Below are 17,114 nucleotides of genomic sequence, written 5' to 3'. Positions count from 1 at the left end.
TAATCAATAACAGATGGAATTAAAGTGATATATATTGCTTTCAATGTCTGCCTATCAGCCCCCCAATCTTTACCCCTCAAAGCCCTCATTATATTTAAACACCTTTTTACTTTTGCTGATGTGGGTTGACCAGTAAATATATTTATCAAACCATATTCCCAAATATTTAAATACTTGTACCTCTTCTATATTTTCTCCATAGAGTTTAATTTGGAGCTTGTTTTGAACTTTCCTCTTTGTAAAATGTATGACTTTAGTCTCTCCAACAGAGAATCTTAAACCCCAAGCTCTTCCCCATTCTTCAACCTTATTTACCGCTTTTTGAATCTTCTTTTCTACATGATTAGTATTTCTAGCTCTCTTCCACATCACTCCATCATCACAAACAGTACCACCTACACTAACCCTTCCACTTCACTAAAAACTTCATTTATCATTATCGAAAATAGTACTGGACTTATTATAGTCCTTTGCAGGGTCCCATTTTCCACTTCATATTCTCTAATATATTCATTCTCTATTTTTACTCATATTGTTCTACTTGAGTCTTTTATCCATCTATACATTTTCCCTCTAATCCCAATTGTATTTAATTTTATCAGCAACCCCTGTTTCCACAACATATCATCAGCTTTCTCTATGTCAAAAAATACTGCAATTATACTTTATTTATTTATTTGTCCTTTTCTAATTTCCTCTTCCAGCTGCACTGCTGCTCCTTTATGTTTCTTGCTCTCCTTGCGAGCAGGTCACGTGACTTCTCGCAATTTTGCCTTTCAAAACACAATTTTGCCTTTTTAAAACACATATACTAGAGGCTTATAACCCATATAAGTCTTTTAAAGGCATGTTTATATTTGTTCATTTGCTTGTGAAGAATGTGTTTCGTCCGGATATGTTTGCCGTTATCGGACCTTGCAAATTGCAACGAAGAGGTATGTCAAGTCAAGTCAAGTCAACTTTATTTATATAGCACATTTTCAACAACTGTTTAGGTTGCACCAAAGTGCTTTACAGGTTAAAAAAGCATGGAGCAAACAAAAAACAAACAAAAAAAAAAACCAACAACAAAAAAACAACAACAACTAAGCAAAACAAAAAACAAACAAACAAAGAACATAAACAATGAGTGTGCTAAACAAGACAATGCAAATGCAATACGGTAAAAGGGGTCGAATAAAAAGTTTTAAAAAAAAATTTGCAGAAAAAAAAAAATAATAATAATAATAAAAGTGCTACAAATTGAAAAATACAACTAAAGCGAAGGGGTGGGAGGGGGGGGACGACTAGAAATGGTGGCCTAGTGGGCGGACTCAGCTCGGGTCAAAGGCCAGCGAGAAGAGGTAGGTTTTAAGGAGGGTTTTGAAGACCCCCAGGCTCCGGGCTGACCTAATGTGGAGGGGAAGGCTGTTCCAGAGCTTAGGGGCGGCAACGGAAAAGGCTCTGTCCCCTCTGGTCTTTAGCCTGGATCTGGGGACCGCCAAAAGCATTTGGTCAGCTGACCTCAAGGCTCTAGACGAGGTATGGTGATGCAGCAGCTCGGTCAAGTATTGTGGGGCCAGACCATTTAGGGATTTAAAAACAATTAAAAGTAATTTAAAATCAATGCGGTGACGGACAGGGAGCCAGTGGAGTGAGGCCAGCACTGGGGTGATGTGCTCGCGTTTTTTGGTACTGGTGAGGAGACGGGCAGCCGCGTTTTGCACAAGCTGCAAACGGCGGAGTGATGCCTGATCAATGCCAGCGTACAGTGAGTTATTGTTGTCTAGCCGGTGTGTGATGAAGGCGTGGATAGCAGTCTCCAGGTCGCTCTGGGAGAGATAGGCCTTGGTCTTTGCTAGGGTTCTGAGATGGTAAAAGCTGGTACTAACCACTGAGCTGACCTGTTTGGTGAATTTGAAGGCACTATCAAAGATCACACCGAGATTTCTCACGGAGGACCGGATGTTTACACCCAGAGGACCAAGAGCACTGACAGACGAGACTGGAGATGTATCGCCGAAGATGATTATCTCGGTCTTGCTCTCATTAAGGTTGAGGAAGTTAGCACTCATCCATGCTTTAATGTCAGTCAGACAGTCAAGCAGTGGTTGAAGTGCGACCTGTCCTGTGGCCTTAAGAGGTAAATAGATCTGAACATCATCGGCATAACAGTGGAATGGGACATTGTGCTTGACCAGGATTTCACCTAAAGGTAGAATGTACAGTAGGAAGAGTATGGGACCCAGGATTGACCCCTGAGGAACACCACAGGTAAGGGGGGGCCACCGAGGAGAGAAAGTCTCCTAGCTGCACAGAGAAACTCCGGTCAGTTAGGTAGGACTGAAACCAGCTTAGGGCTACACCTGAGATGCCCACGTACTGCCTCAGTCGTGACAGTAGAATCCTGTGATCCACTGTGTCAAAGGCAGCTGTGAGGTCCAGAAGCATCAGGATCACAGGACTACCAGAGTCAGCGGCCAGAAGCAGATCGTTTTGCACCCTCAGGAGTGCCGTTTCAGTGCTGTGAGATGTTTTGAAACCAGATTGGAATTTCTCGTGGATGTTATTTGCAGCTAGAAAAGATTGTAACTGGACATACACTACTCTCTCAAGGATTTTGGACAGAAAGGGTAACTGAGAGATAGGCCTAAAGTTAGAAAGAACAGACGTGTCAAGATTTTTCTTTTTAATTAAAGGCTGCACCACAGCATGCTTAAAAGCAGCCGGGACATATCCGGAGGAGAGGCAGGTGTTAATCAACCATAAAATAGTAGGGCCAACTGAATCAAGGACTTCTTTGAGAAGGCGAGAGGGAAGGCTATCTGATGGGCAATATGTGGGCCGCAGGTGTTTGACTGCGTCCGAGAGGGAGGAGAGGGAAATAGGCTCAAACTGCTCGAAAACAGCAAGCTGGGGAAGCGGGGGAGGGGGAGGGAGAGGAGGAGCAGAGGTGTCAGATGGTCTGAGTGCAGAGATTTTGTCAATGAAGAAGTTTAAGAAACTTTCACAGAGGACAGGTGAGGGGACAACAGGTGACACATCACGGGGGTTGATGAGAGAATTTAAAACTTTAAAAAGAACTTGGGGTTTATGACTGTTACTGGAGATCAAGGTGGAAATATACTTTGTTTTCGATGCTTTTACGGCTCGCTGATATTCAGACACGGAGTCCCGCAGGATTTGGAGGGAGACATGAAGCCTATCCTTCACCCACTTTCGCTCCGCGCGCCTGCAAGGTATATGTGACTTCTCTCAATTGTGCCTTTCAGGCTTGAATCGGTATACAGAATATTCTTTTTTTAATCATATAGTAAATTATTTTGCTAGTATTTAGGATTTAATACGTAATTTAATCAATGAATACTGGGATTATTGTTAGAACAATGTAGGTATCGCTCCCTCAAGAGACGCGTTGCCGCGTTTGCAACCTGTGAGATGTAACGCAGGGCTGACTTTTCCCGCAAATACACACCGGAAGTGGCTGTATTGCGTTCCTGCGCTAAAGTCGCATCGCGGGGCTGTTGTTGTGGTGTTTAAAACACATATACTAGAGGCTTATAACACATAGAAGTGTTTTAAAGGTATGTTTATATTTGTTCAATTGCTTGTGAAGAATGTGTTTCGTCCGGATATGTTCGCCGTTATCGGGCCTTGCAAATTGCTACGAAGCAGTACATGTGACTTCTCTCAATTTTGCCTTTCAGGCTTGAAGCGGTGTACAGAATATCCTTTTTTAATCATAGAGTAAATTATTTTGCTGGTATTTCGGATTTAATACGTAATTTAATCAATGAATACTGTGATTATTGTGTGAATAATGTAGGTATCGCTCACTAAGAGACGCTTTGTCTTACGACCTGTGAGATGTAACGCAGGGCTGACTTTTCCCGTATACACACACCGGAAGTGGCTGTATTACGTTCCTGCGCTAAAGTCGCATCGCGAGGCTGCTGTTGTGTTTAAAACACATTTACTAGAGGCTTCTAACCCATATAAGTCTTTTAAAGGTATGTTTATATGTGTTCATTTGCTTGTGAAGAATGTGTTTTGTCTGGAAATCCTATGTTCGCCGTTACCAGGCCTTGCAAAGTGCAATGAAGCTAGCAGGGTCACCCTTGGCGTGTTCAAGTGGAAATGTATTATTATTTGGATTATTCTTTCTTTTCTTTTAATTATGACGTGCATAATTTAGTGTCGCCACTGCATTCATTACACAATTAAATGCCCTAGAACCAGCGTAATCCAGGTAGTTTGTGCACATTATATTATAAATTAATGATAAATGGGTTGTACTTGTATAGCGCTTTTCTACCTTCAAGGTACTCAAAGCGCTTTGACAGTATTTCCACATTTACCCATTCACACACACATTCACACACTGATGGCGGGAGCTGCCATGCAAGGCGCTACCAGCAGCCATCAGAGGCAAAGGGTGAAGTGTCTTGCCCAAGGACACAACGGACGTGACTAGGAAGGTAGAAGGTGGGAATTGAACCCCAGTAACCAGCAACACTCCGATTGCTGGCACAGCCACTCTACCAACTTCGCCACGCCGTCCCTTATATTAGGCACACTTGCACAAACATTGGTGGTGTTTGTTATTGTTTGTGTTTCATGCAGCTAACAAATGTTACTTCCACATCTTATTAATATGTTTGCCATGCCAGTTTGTTGTATTACTGTAAAAAAGTTAACAAACCTTACTTTCATCTTTAAGAGCCGTGCTGGACAATGAGCTGGCAGCTCAGGGCTTTTAAGCACATTGCCCAGCGCTGCTCTTTGTAACTTTTAATTGCAAAATATAGCTATTTAAATTTGCGATCCTATTTTTTTTTTTTCTCCATTTAATTTTTATTGACATCCAGCATCAGACATTCCTATATATTACATCATATTTACATACATCACATATCTGTTGTCTGCCCTAAATGTCTAAATATTTTTTTGTTTGCATCCCAATGATGCCACCCCCCCCCCAAAAGAAAGAAACAGCAAGAAAACAAAATAATATTTACAAATAAATCAATCAAATAAAGAAGAAAAAAAGAATCAGAAATAAAATACAAGAATATAAACAGAAAGTAAGTAATATAAAAAAAAACAAATATATATATATATATATATATATATATATATATATATATATATATATATATATATATATATATATATATATTAGGGCTGCAACAACTAATCGATTAAAATCGATTATAAAAATAGTTGGCGATTAATTTAGTCATCGATTTGTTGGATCTATGCGCATGCGCAGAGGCAATTTTTTTTATTATAATTTTTTTTAATTTTATTTTTATTTATTTACATTTTTTATAAACTGCAACATGTACAAACAGGTGAGAAACAATAATCAAAATAAGTATGTGCCAGAATGCTGTTTTTTTCCAATAAAATACTGGAAAGGATAGAAATGTAGTTTGTCTCTTTTATCCGATTATTAATCGAAGTAATAATCGACAGATTATTCGTTAGTTGCAGCCCTAGTATATATATATATATATATATATATATATATATATATATAGGGAGTAATCCTCTTTTTACATTTTTTAGACAGTACAATCACTAATTAGGGAAATTCAAATCATGTTTATGGGGCGTGACATAATTGACCCAGTTTTCCCTGTATGAAGTCAACTTCTCCAATTTATAATTAATACAAGCAGTTATCTTCTCCATTGTATATATGTCCATTGGGATTTCCATGCATTGCTTCAAAGTTGGGCTCTCCTGGGATATCCATTTCCTAGTACTGCTCTTTTTACAGGCCACCAGCAGGATATTCATTAAGTGTTTATCTTTTTTCAGCCAATCTTGAGGTACATGTCCGAAAAACAGAGTCTTACTTTCAAGGGGTATTTCACGTTTGAAACTATCCTGTAGAGCTTGGTGGATCTTTTCCCAAGAGCAGTGCCAGAAAACACAATTAGTGGTTTGCATTTAAGTTCCCACTATTTGGCAACTTACATTTCTCCTGTTGCAGAAATTGCGATCCTATTTCATGATTTTTTCTCTCTCTTTATTTCAGGCCCTGACGCAATGGCATCTCACCTATTGAAGAGCATTGCTGCGTCCTTGACCCGCCGCGTGGCCCAAATGAACTATTTGCCGGCGGTCGCTTCTTTCCGATGTCTGCACACCCTCAACGCGAGTCCCCGCCCGCTGACATCAGCTCGAAGCATCCAGCCAGTCGGTGGCGCCCAGTCCTTGCTGGCACAGTGTGGACGTCTACCCTGCGTCCAGCCGTCTCACGGGATGAAAACCAAGTCTGCGCTGAAGAAGCGCTGCAAGGATTGTTTCTTTGCACGACGGCGAGGACGCTTGTTTGTGTTCTGCAAGACCCATCCCAGACACAAGCAAAGACAAGGCTGAAATGTTGTGGCTATCTGCAATAAATTGTTACGCTCGCTATTATTTCTTTTCACTTTTGTTATCAGATGTATTAATTTGCATGTAAAATCATGCGTTTACTTAGTGACCATAATAAAGTATTAATGCTGTTAACTATACCTTCATTAGGGGGCGACAGAGTCTTTGCTACACAGTTTCTGCACTTCTAATTAGTGGATTTACACTTTAACACTCTGCTTCTGACATATTCATCAGTTTTGATAGTCTCAAATAGTCATAATTTATTCTGACATGTTTTGTCCCCAATGAGTAAAAAAAGAAGAAGACTGGAAGCAGTAAGTACCTTTGAGGAACAAACCTGCTTGAATGCTTTCCCAAAAATTTTAATATTTACAAATGGAGGAGCACCTTTCAGAGTAGTCCCACTGTTAAATCACCCTAGTTTTGTTATTAGACCCTGATGCAAATGAAATAAGACATATAATTATAATATAATGGGCTATGACTGAGTCAGTTCTGTTTTTGTTCGTTTTCGTTCAATTTGAATTGCAACCTAAATAGTGCATATAGTGACAAGGATGGTCCTTGTTCTGTATAAACAGTGTATCCCAAATATAACACTAGTACACTTTCTTTCCAGAAGCTTATTGTTGTTGTCAACGTACAATTAGCTCTTATTTTCTTAAATCCGAAACTACCGTATGTAAATCCTGCTAGCTTGTTCTAACATACCATTTACCCAACCCGCCAGCTTTCCGTACTCACTGGCTTCCTGTGTTTTATTTTGTAACCGGAAGTAGGGCGTATACTATTGCAAGCTTGTTACCCATTGGGTAATCAGGAAGTAGGGCGTACAAGTTTATAAATTTGCTACTCACTATCTTCGTGTGTTTAATTAAGTAACTAGGATGTAGGACGTACACTCTTGCCTGCTTGTTGCAACTCACTGTCTTTTTGTACTTTTATTTTGCAACTGGAAATATGGCATATAGTCTTGCTCGCTTGTTCTAACAAACTTTTACTCACTGACGTCCTGTGTTTTTTTTAAAGTACGGTGTATAATCTTGCTGGCTTGTTCTAACTTTCCATTTCCTAAACCAGCAGCATGGCGTACTCGAAGACTTCCTGTGTTTAATTTCGTAACGTAGGCTGTATAATCTTGCCAACTCGTTCTAACATACCGTCACTTTTTGTGCTTTTATTTTGCAACCGAAAGTAGGGCATTGTGACCATTATTCACTGACTTCCTGTTTTGTTTTGTAAACGGAAGTATGGCGTATAATGTTGCCCACCCACTTATTTTCAAACCAAAAATAAAAAGGTGTTTATTTTGCCACTAAACTATGTTCTCACCTACCGTTAGCTGAACCAGAACCATCACAAATATTGTCTTATTTTGTGACCGAAACTCAAATATGTGAATTTGGCTAGCTTGTTCTAACTTACCATTACCCAAACCAGCAGCATCGCATACTCGAAGACTTCCTGTGTTAAATTTCATAACATAGGCCGTATAATCTTGCCAACTCCTTCTAACATACCGTCACCTTTTGTGCTTTTATTTTGCAACCGGATGTAGGGTATTAGACCAAAAGCCTGTTCTAACCTACCATCATTCACTGACTTCCTGTTTTGTTTTGTAAACTGAAATATGGCGTATAATATTGATTGATTGATTGAGACTTTTATTAGTAGGTTGCACAGTGAAGTACATATTCCGTACAATTGACCACTAAATGGTAACACCCGAATACGTTTTTCAACTTGTTTAAGTCGGGGTCCACTTAAATTGATTCATGATACAGATATATACTATCATATATACTATCATCATAATACAGTCATCACACAAGATAATCACATTGAATTATTTACATTATTTACAATCAGGGGTGTGGAGGGGGTGGGGGGATATGGACATCAAGTAGTGGACATAGAGAGAGAGAGAGAGAGAGAGAGAGAGAGAGAGAGAGAGAGAGAGAGAGAGAGAGAGAGATCAGAAGGCATAAGAAAAAGAAAAAGTATCTGCATTTGATTGTTTACATTTGATTATTAGCAATCCGGGGAGGGTGTTAGTTTAGGGTTGTAGCTGCCTGGAGGTGAACTTTTATTGCGGAATATTGCTCGCCTATTCTAAACATCCGTTACTCACCGACTTCCTCTGTATTATTTTGAAACCAAAAGAAATGTGTTTGATTTTGCTACTAAACTATGTTCTCACCTACCGTTAGCTGAACCGGAACCATCGCATATGTTGTCTTATTTTGTGACCGAAACTCAAATATGTAAATTTGGCTAGCTTCTTCTAACTTAGCGTTACCCAAACCCGCAGAATTGCGTACTTGAATACTTCCTGTGTTAAATTTCATAACATAGGCCGTATAATCTTGCCAACTCCTTCTAACATCCCGTCACTTTTTGTGCTTTTAATTTGCAACCGGAAGTATGGCATGTGACCAAAAGCCTGTTCTAACATCCCATTATTCACTGACTTCCTGTTTTGTTTTGTAAACGGAAATATGGCGTATAATGTTGCTCGCCTATTCTAAACATCCGTTACTCACCGACTTCCTCTGTATTATTTTGAAACAAAAAGAAATGTTTTTGATTTTGCTACTAAACTATGTTCTCACCTACCGTTAGCTGAACCGGAACCATCGCAAATGTTGTCTTATTTTGTGACCAAAACTCAAATATGTAAATTTGGCTAGCTTGTTCTAATTTACCGTTACCCAAACCCGCAGAATTGCGTACTTGAATACTTCCTGTGTTAAATTTCATAACATAGGCCATATAATCTTGCCAACTCGTTCTAACATCCCGTCACTTTTTGTGCTTTTATTTTGCAACCGGAAGTATGGCATGTGACCAAAGGCCTACTCTAACCTCCCATTATTCACTGACTTCCTGTTTTGTTTTGTAAACGGAAATATGGCGTATAATGTTGCTCGCCTATTCTAAACATCCGTTACTCACCGACTTCCTATGTATTATTTTGAAACCAAAAGAAAGGTGTTTGATTTTGCTACTAAACTATGTTCTCACCTACCGTTAGCTGAACCGGAACCATCGCAAATGTTGTCTTATTTTGTGACCGAAACTCAAATATGTAAATTTGGCTAGCTTGTTCTAATTTACCGTTACCCAAACCCGCAGAATTGCGTACTTGAATACTTCCTGTGTTAAATTTCATAACATAGGCCATATAATCTTGCCAACTCGTTCTAACATCCCGTCACTTTTTGTGCTTTTATTTTGCAACCGGAAGTATGGCATGTGACCAAAAGCCTGTTCTTACCTCCCATTATTCACTGACTTCCTGTTTTGTTTTGTAAACGGAAGTATGGTGTATAATGTTGCTCGCCTATACTCACTGACATCCTCACTGAAACCAGAAGTAAGGTGTTTAATTTTGCTACTAAACTATGTTTTCACCTATAGTTAGCTGGACTGGAAGCATTGCAAACGTTGTCTTATGGGTGAGGGCGGACCTACGTCACTTCCGCCTACCAATCCCCTAGCAACCGGGAATTGGTTGAAAACAAAGCAGCTCACAGCGAACACAGCATTGACAGAAAAAGCATTTAACGAGTGTTGTGGCTTGGAAGTCGGCGTTAAATCCTTCATTTACGCATTTTTACTTATTCGCATATCGTGTGAAAAAACGAAAATGTATTATTTGCGTCAGACTCGTCTCTGAACTTTAAAGCTTCTCAGGCTTAGCTTAGCTTGCTAGTTAGCTTAGCTTGCGCGCTACTAAGAAAGAGACGCGGAAGTTATCAACAACAAGATCAAGTGTTAGTGTATAAAATATTGAGAGATTTGAGGGCTACATGTATTGAATGGCAACATGAAAATTACAGGGTTTATTGGTTTTTAAAAACCCAACTGTTAAGTGCAAATTTAAACGAAACCGGTTTTCGAAAATAGCTAGCTAGGCTATAGACTATATAGTATATACCGCATGTTATTTTTGTACAACAACTTCATCTGTCGAACGTTATAAGGTACAAAATCAACAAGTACAACATTAGCACGGACGTATAGCCAAGTTGTGGTTAAGAAGGTGGATTTTTGTTCCTTATATTTACCAGAAACGAAGTGATCCGAACACACGACCCGGGACTTTGGGGGACTCCAGTGAGAACCGTCCTCGTTTTCCCAGTGTAAAGCTGCGAGCCATTTGTCTCGTCTCTGTGGGCTTTTATCACACTTTGGCAGAACAAAATACAACCTTTGTTTTCCCTGTTTCCAGTTGTGGTTAGCACAACCAAAAACAACACCGTTTTTCGGCATTTTGGAGGCAGAATGACGGGTTTAACCAGCGTAGGTCGACAGGTTAAAGGCCTACTGAAAGCCACTACTACCGACCACGCAGTCTGATAGTTTATACATCAATGATGAAATCTTAACATTATAACACATGCCAATACGGCCGGGTTAACTTATAAAGTGACATTTTAAATTTGCCGCTAAACTTCCGGTTCAAAACGCCTCTGAGGATGACGTATGCGCGTGACGTAGCCCGGGGAACACGGGTATGCCTTCCACATTGAAGCCAATACGAAAAAGCTCTGTTTTCATTTCATAATTCCACAGTATTCTGGACATTTGTGTTTGTGAATCTGTTGCAATTATGTTCATTGCATTATGGAGAAAGAAGCTGAGCAAGCAAAGAAGAAAGTTGTCGGTGCGAAATGGACGTATTTTTCGAAGGAAGTCAGCAACAACAGTACACAGCCGGCGCGTCTTTGTTTACATTCCCGAAATATGCAGTCAAGATGGAAGAACTCGGATAACAGAGACTCTAACCAGGAGGACTTTTGACTTCGATACACAGACGCCTGTAGAGAACTGGGACAACACAGACTCTTACCAGGATTACTTTGATTTGGATGACAAAGACGCAGACGTGCTACCGTGAGTATGCAGCTTTGGCTTCTAAACATTTGATCGCTTGACCGTATGTGCGCAACTTTTTTTTTGCGTATGTACGTAACTTTTTTAAAATATATAAGCTTTATGAACCTTGGGTTAGGTGAACGGTCTTTTGGGCTGAGTGATTGTGTGTGTTGATCAGGTGTTTGAATTGTATTGGCATGTTCTATGGAGCTAGGAGCTAGCATAGGAGCTAGGAGTTAGCATAACAAAGACGTAGGTGTTTTTATGCAGGATTAATTTGTGGCAATTTAAATATAAGCCTGGTTGTGTTGTGGCTAATAGAGTAAATATATGTCTTGTGTTTATTTACGATTTTAGTCATTCCCAGCTGAATATCAGGTACCGTGAGTATGCAGCCTTGGCTGCTAAACATTTGATAGCTTGACCGTATGTGCGCGTCACGTACGTAACTTTTTAAAAATATATAAGCTTTATGAACCTTGGGTTAGGTGAACGGTCTTTTGGGCTGAGTGATTGTGTGTGTTGATCAGGTGTTTGAATTGTATTGGCGCGTTCTATGGAGCTAGGAGCTAGCAGAGGAGCTAGGAGCTAGCATAACAAACACGTAGGTGTTTTTATGCAGGATTAATTTGTGGCATATTAAATATAAGCCTGGTTGTGTTGTGGCTAATAGAGTATATATATGTCTTGTGTTTATTTACTGTTGTAGTCATTCCCAGCTGAATATCAGGTCACCCCCGGCTCTCACAGCATCTTCCCTATCTGAATAGCTTCAACTCCCCACTAGTCCTTCACTTGCACTTTACTCATCCACAAATCTTTCATCCTCGCTCAAATTAATGGGGAAATTGTCGCTTTCTCGGTCCGAATCTCTCTCACTTCATGCGGCCATCATTGTAAACAATAGGGAACTTTGCGTATATGTTCAACTGACTACGTCACGCTACTTCCGGTAGGGGCAAGCCTTTTTTTTTATCAGATACCAAAAGTTGCGATCTTTATTGTCGTTGTTCTATACTAAATCCTTTCAGCAAAAATATGGCAATATCGCGAAATGATCAAGTATGACACATAGAATAGATCTGCTATCCCCGTTTAAATAAAAAAAAATCATTTCAGTAGGCCTTTAAAGAGTAATGGCAACGGTTCGTTTTCAACGCCAGTCTGGTTGCTATGGCTCGAAGAACCCGTATGTAGCTCAGTTGCCCGGATGTCGACCCTCACCCATTTGGTGACTGAAACTCAAATATGTAAATCTGGCTAGCTTGTTCTAGTCTACTGTTACCTAAACCAGCAGCATCAAGTTGTCAATGCCTTTGTGTTTTGTTTTTGTGACCAGAAGAACATACTGTTACGCGTCCTTTTTTTTTTTTTGCAGCCGGAAGTTGGGCACGTCACCTCACTCGATCGTTCTGGTCACCGATTTCCTGTTTTATTTTGTAACCGGAATTAAAGTGTATAATCATGATCACTTGCTCCAACCAAACGTTACTCACTGACTTTCTGTGTTTTATTTTGCAACCGAAACGAGGGTGTATAATCCAGCCAGTTTGTTCTAACCTACGCGTACTCAATTCATTTTCTGACCAAAACTCCAGTATGCGAATCTTGCGAGCTTGCTCTAACCTACCGTCTCTTAAAACCGGCAGCATCGCGTACACTCGACTTTGTCTTTTATTTAGTAACCGGAAGTAGCGTGTAATCCTGCTTTCTTGCCATTTCCTGCTTCTTCACTTGACGCAGAAGACGTGGACACGCCTCTCGTTCCCGCTCACACACGCACACTAACACACTTTTAACACGCACACTAACACACTTAATAACACGCACACTTACACACTTTTAACACGCACACTAACTCACTTAATAACACGCACACAACCAAAACAAGGACTTTTGACGAAGACGCGCATCACTTTTGAAGTCGCCCCCCCAACCATGAACTCGTCGGCCAGTCGTCCCAGCAGGTGGGCGAGGAACCCTTTCGTCCACAATTTGGAATTAAGCTTGACGGACAAAATGACGGTAAGGTTGTTTCTTTAATATGAATTGCTCTCGACTCAAATGAATATTTGCGGGTCGACACATCCGGTGGTCACCTCATTAGGCACACCTGAAATCCATTGTGATTAAGCGTGTTTCACATATTTCGCCCCACTTCACGAACATGTCGCAAACCGTCTCAACTCATTGCAAAACACTTGTGTGGCAAACCTGTTGTTACAAGTCCAGGCAGGGAATTTTAATAACAAACTTTTAGTCCACTAGCAGGAAACCTTCATGGTTCTGCATTGAATTGCCTTGTAAAGAACATCATGTCATGGCTGACTTGACTTTACAATCATTTCTACAAGTCTTATTTTTGTGTGATGTAGTGATTGGAGCACATACTTGTTGCTCACAAAAAACATTCATAAAGTTTGCTTCTTTTATGAATTTATTATGGCTCTACTGAAAATATGACCAGATCTTTTTGTTTCATCTGACGTCACATGGACTAAGATAAGACCTTCTGGAGGAAAGTTCTGTGGTCAGATGAAACAAAAAGGGAGCTGTTTGGCCACAATACCCAGCAATATGTTTGGAGGAGAAAAGGTGAGGCCTTTAATCCCAGGAACACCATGCCTACCGTCAAGCATGGTGGTGGTAGTATTATGCTCTGGGCCTGTTTTGCTGCCAATGGAACTGCTGCTTTAAACCTCTAAAGCAGTGCTTCTTAACCTTGTTGGAGGTACCGAACCCCACCAGTTTCATATGCGCATTCACCGTACCCTTCTGTAGTGAAAAATAAAATAGTTTTTTTCTTCAAATTCAAGACAAAGTTATAGGTTTTTGGTAACACTTTAGTATGGGGAACATATTCTAAGTAACAAAGACTTAATTTAGAGTTATTTGGACACTAGGGGAACATATTCTAAGTAACAAAGACTTAATTTAGAGTTATTTGGACACGAGGGGAACATATTCTAAGTAACAAAGACTTAATTTAGAGTTATTTGGACACTAGGGGAACATATTCTAAGTAACAAAGACTTAATTTAGAGTTATTTGGACACTAGGGGAACATATTCTAAGTAAAAAAGACTTCATTTAGAGTTATTTGGACACTAGGGGAACATATTCTAAGTAACAAAGACTTCATTTAGAGTTATTTGGACACTAGGGGAACATATTCTAAGTAACAAAGACTTAATTTAGAGTTATTTGGACACTAGGGGAACATATTCTAAGTAACAAAGACTTCATTTAGAGTTATTTGGACACTAGGGGAACATATTCTAAGTAACAAAGACTTCATTTAGAGTTATTTGGACACTAGGGGAACATATTCTAAGTAACAAAGACTTAATTTAGAGTTATTTGGACACTAGAGGAACATATTCTAAGTAACAAAGACTTAATTTAGAGTTATTTGGACACTAGGGGAACATATTCTAAGTAACAAAGACTTCATTTAGAGTTATTTGGACACTAGGGGAACATATTCTAAGTAACAAAGACTTCATTTAGAGTTATTTGGACACTAGGGGAACATATTCTAAGTAACAAAGACTTCATTTAGAGTTATTTGGACACGAGGGGAACATATTCTAAGTAAAAAAGACTTCATTTAGAGTTATTTGGACACTAGGGGAACATATTCTAAGTAACAAAGACTTCATTTAGAGTTATTTGGACACTAGGGGAACATATTCTAAGTAGCAAAGACTTAATTTAGAGTTATTTGGACACTAGGGGAACATATTCTAAGTAACAAAGACTTAATTTAGAGTTATTTGGACACTAGGGGAACATATTCTAAGTAACAAAGACTTAGTTTAGAGTTATTTGGACACTAGGGGAACATATTCTAAGTAACAAAGACTTCATTTAGAGTTATTTGGACACTAGGGGAACATATTCTAAGTAACAAAGACTTCATTTAGAGTTATTTGGACACTAGGGGAACATATTCTAAGTAACAAAGACTTAATTTAGAGTTATTTGGACACTAGAGGAACATATTCTAAGTAACAAAGACTTAATTTAGAGTTATTTGGACACTAGGGGAACATATTCTAAGTAACAAAGACTTCATTTAGAGTTATTTGGACACTAGGGGAACATATTCTAAGTAACAAAGACTTCATTTAGAGTTATTTGGACACTAGGGGAACATATTCTAAGTAACAAAGACTTCATTTAGAGTTATTTGGACACTAGGGGAACATATTCTAAGTAACAAAGACTTCATTTAGAGTTATTTGGACACTAGGGGAACATATTCTAAGTAACAAAGACTTAATTTAGAGTTATTTGGACACTAGGGGAACATATTCTAAGTAATAAAGACTTAATTTAGAGTTATTTGGTTAGGGCCAGGTTTAGAGGGTTAGGGTTATAATAAGGCCATGCCGAATAAGGCATTAATAAGTACTTGATAATGACTAGTTAGGAGCCAATATGTTACTAATTTGCATGTTAATAAGCAACTAATTAATGGTGAATATGTTCCCCATACTAAAGTGTTGCCATGTTTTTTTACTGGTGCATAAAATGAAGCGTGCATGAACGTCACCTTGTTTAAACAACAAAACCAACACAGTGCATAAACTCACAACAAATTACACACCTGCAAACCAGTCAGCTGTTGCCGTATCCGTAATACGCCGATAGGGAGAAGTTTTTATTTACACAGGTGTGTTTTGACCTCCGCCGAACTCCTGAGGCCGACTCACCGAACTCCTATGGTTCCATCGAACCCAGGTTAAGAACCACTGCTCTAAAGGCTTAGTGGCCACATGCACCTTTTAGCTCTTATTTCCAAAATTGTGTACACTACTGAATTGGGGTCTTATGCCGACATATGGACACTTCTACTGCCATCTGGTGGTGTCAAAAGAGTATAACATACAATAGAATTTGGAAAAAAAAAGTGTAAAAATAAAAATTAGCATGTCACTACACATGAAGTACACGTTTGTGTACTTATGGACTAAGTACATCATATAAAAAGATGATTTTTAGATTTTATTGTAATTAGGGTCCAATAAGCCCAAATAGCAAAGAGAAATTAAAAACAGCATGTAAACAAACAGCTTGGGCCTTAAGAGGTTAAATGGGACAATGAAAAAGGAGGATTAGCTCCAAATTGTTCATGACAAGCTAAAATCATCAGCCCGGAGGTTGGCTCTTGGGCGCAGTTGGGTGTTCCTACAGGACAATGACCCCCAAACACACCTCAAAAGTGGTAGAGGAATGGCTAAATCAGGCTAGAATGAAGGTTTTAGAATGGCCTTCCCAAAGTCCTGACTTAAATGTGTGGACAATGCTGAAGAAACAAGTCCAATTTAGCTGAACTGCAGCAATTTAGTGGTCAAGTGGTCAAGCAGAAGCTTGTGGATGGCTACCAAAAGCGCCTTATTGCAGGTCAACTTGCCAAGGGACATGTAAGCAAATATTAACATTGCTGTATGTATACTTTTGACCCTCACATTTTCAGTAGAGCCGTAATAAATTCATAAAAGAAGCAAACTTCATGAATGTCTTTTGTGAGCAACAAGTATGTGCTCCAATCACTACATCACAAACAAATAAGAGTTGTAGAAATGATTGGAAAGTCAAGACAGCCATGACATGATGTTCTTTACAAGTGTATGTACACTTTTGACCACCACTGTATATATATATTACACACACACACACACACACAGAAACACCCACACACACACACACGTTGGTGAGTGCATGAGTCAGTTATGTCATCATGCAAGCTGCATTCCGGGTTGTTTTGAAGCATCACCAGCATGGACGCTATGGACTTGATGCTGAGTTCCAGTGTGTGATGTTCATGCGGCCTGCGGGTGTTGGAGGTACCCGCAGAA

The 17,114-nt window shown here is 39.4% G+C and overlaps 2 protein-coding genes across 8 annotated transcripts in view; both read left to right on the top strand.

Annotated features, from left to right (window-relative positions):
• The first annotated feature begins 3,434 nt into the window (after positions 1-3,434).
• mrpl36 (mitochondrial ribosomal protein L36) lies at positions 3,435-6,406 on the top strand. 2 transcript variants are annotated; one of them, XM_062028955.1, is made up of 2 exons: positions 3,435-3,563; positions 6,026-6,406. In XM_062028955.1, exon 2 carries the CDS (start codon positions 6,037-6,039, stop codon positions 6,367-6,369), a length of 333 nt encoding a protein of 110 aa, XP_061884939.1. In that variant the 5' UTR covers positions 3,435-3,563; positions 6,026-6,036; the 3' UTR covers positions 6,370-6,406. The 2 variants fall into 2 exon arrangements, with proteins under 2 accessions (XP_061884939.1, XP_061884938.1); XM_062028954.1 differs by lacking the exon at positions 3,435-3,563 and adding an exon at positions 3,576-3,989.
• Positions 6,407-12,984: 6,578 nt separating this feature from the next.
• lpcat1 (lysophosphatidylcholine acyltransferase 1) overlaps positions 12,985-17,114 on the top strand; it is a 143,049-nt gene continuing 138,919 nt past the window's right edge. For all 6 annotated transcript variants that reach the window (XR_009822212.1, XR_009822211.1, XM_062030161.1 and 3 more), the window contains exon 1: positions 12,985-13,275. Coding sequence is in view for 4 of the 6 variants with exons in the window: in XM_062030161.1 (XP_061886145.1) it covers positions 13,189-13,275 (87 nt within the window). In the remaining 2 variants the exon portion in view is untranslated. The remainder of the gene's footprint in view (positions 13,276-17,114) is intronic.

The sequence above is a fragment of the Entelurus aequoreus genome, linkage group LG20, assembly GCF_033978785.1.
Source record: "Entelurus aequoreus isolate RoL-2023_Sb linkage group LG20, RoL_Eaeq_v1.1, whole genome shotgun sequence".
NCBI classification, from domain to species: Eukaryota; Metazoa; Chordata; class Actinopteri; order Syngnathiformes; family Syngnathidae; genus Entelurus; species Entelurus aequoreus.
Note: the sequence above shows the minus strand (reverse complement) of the source record. Positions and strands in the feature narration are given on the sequence as shown.

What these genes read in the sequence shown, in the direction of transcription:
- mrpl36 (XM_062028955.1), top strand. Translation starts at nt 6,037, where the DNA reads ATGGCATCTCACCTATTGAAGAGCATTGCTGCGTCCTTGACCCGCCGC.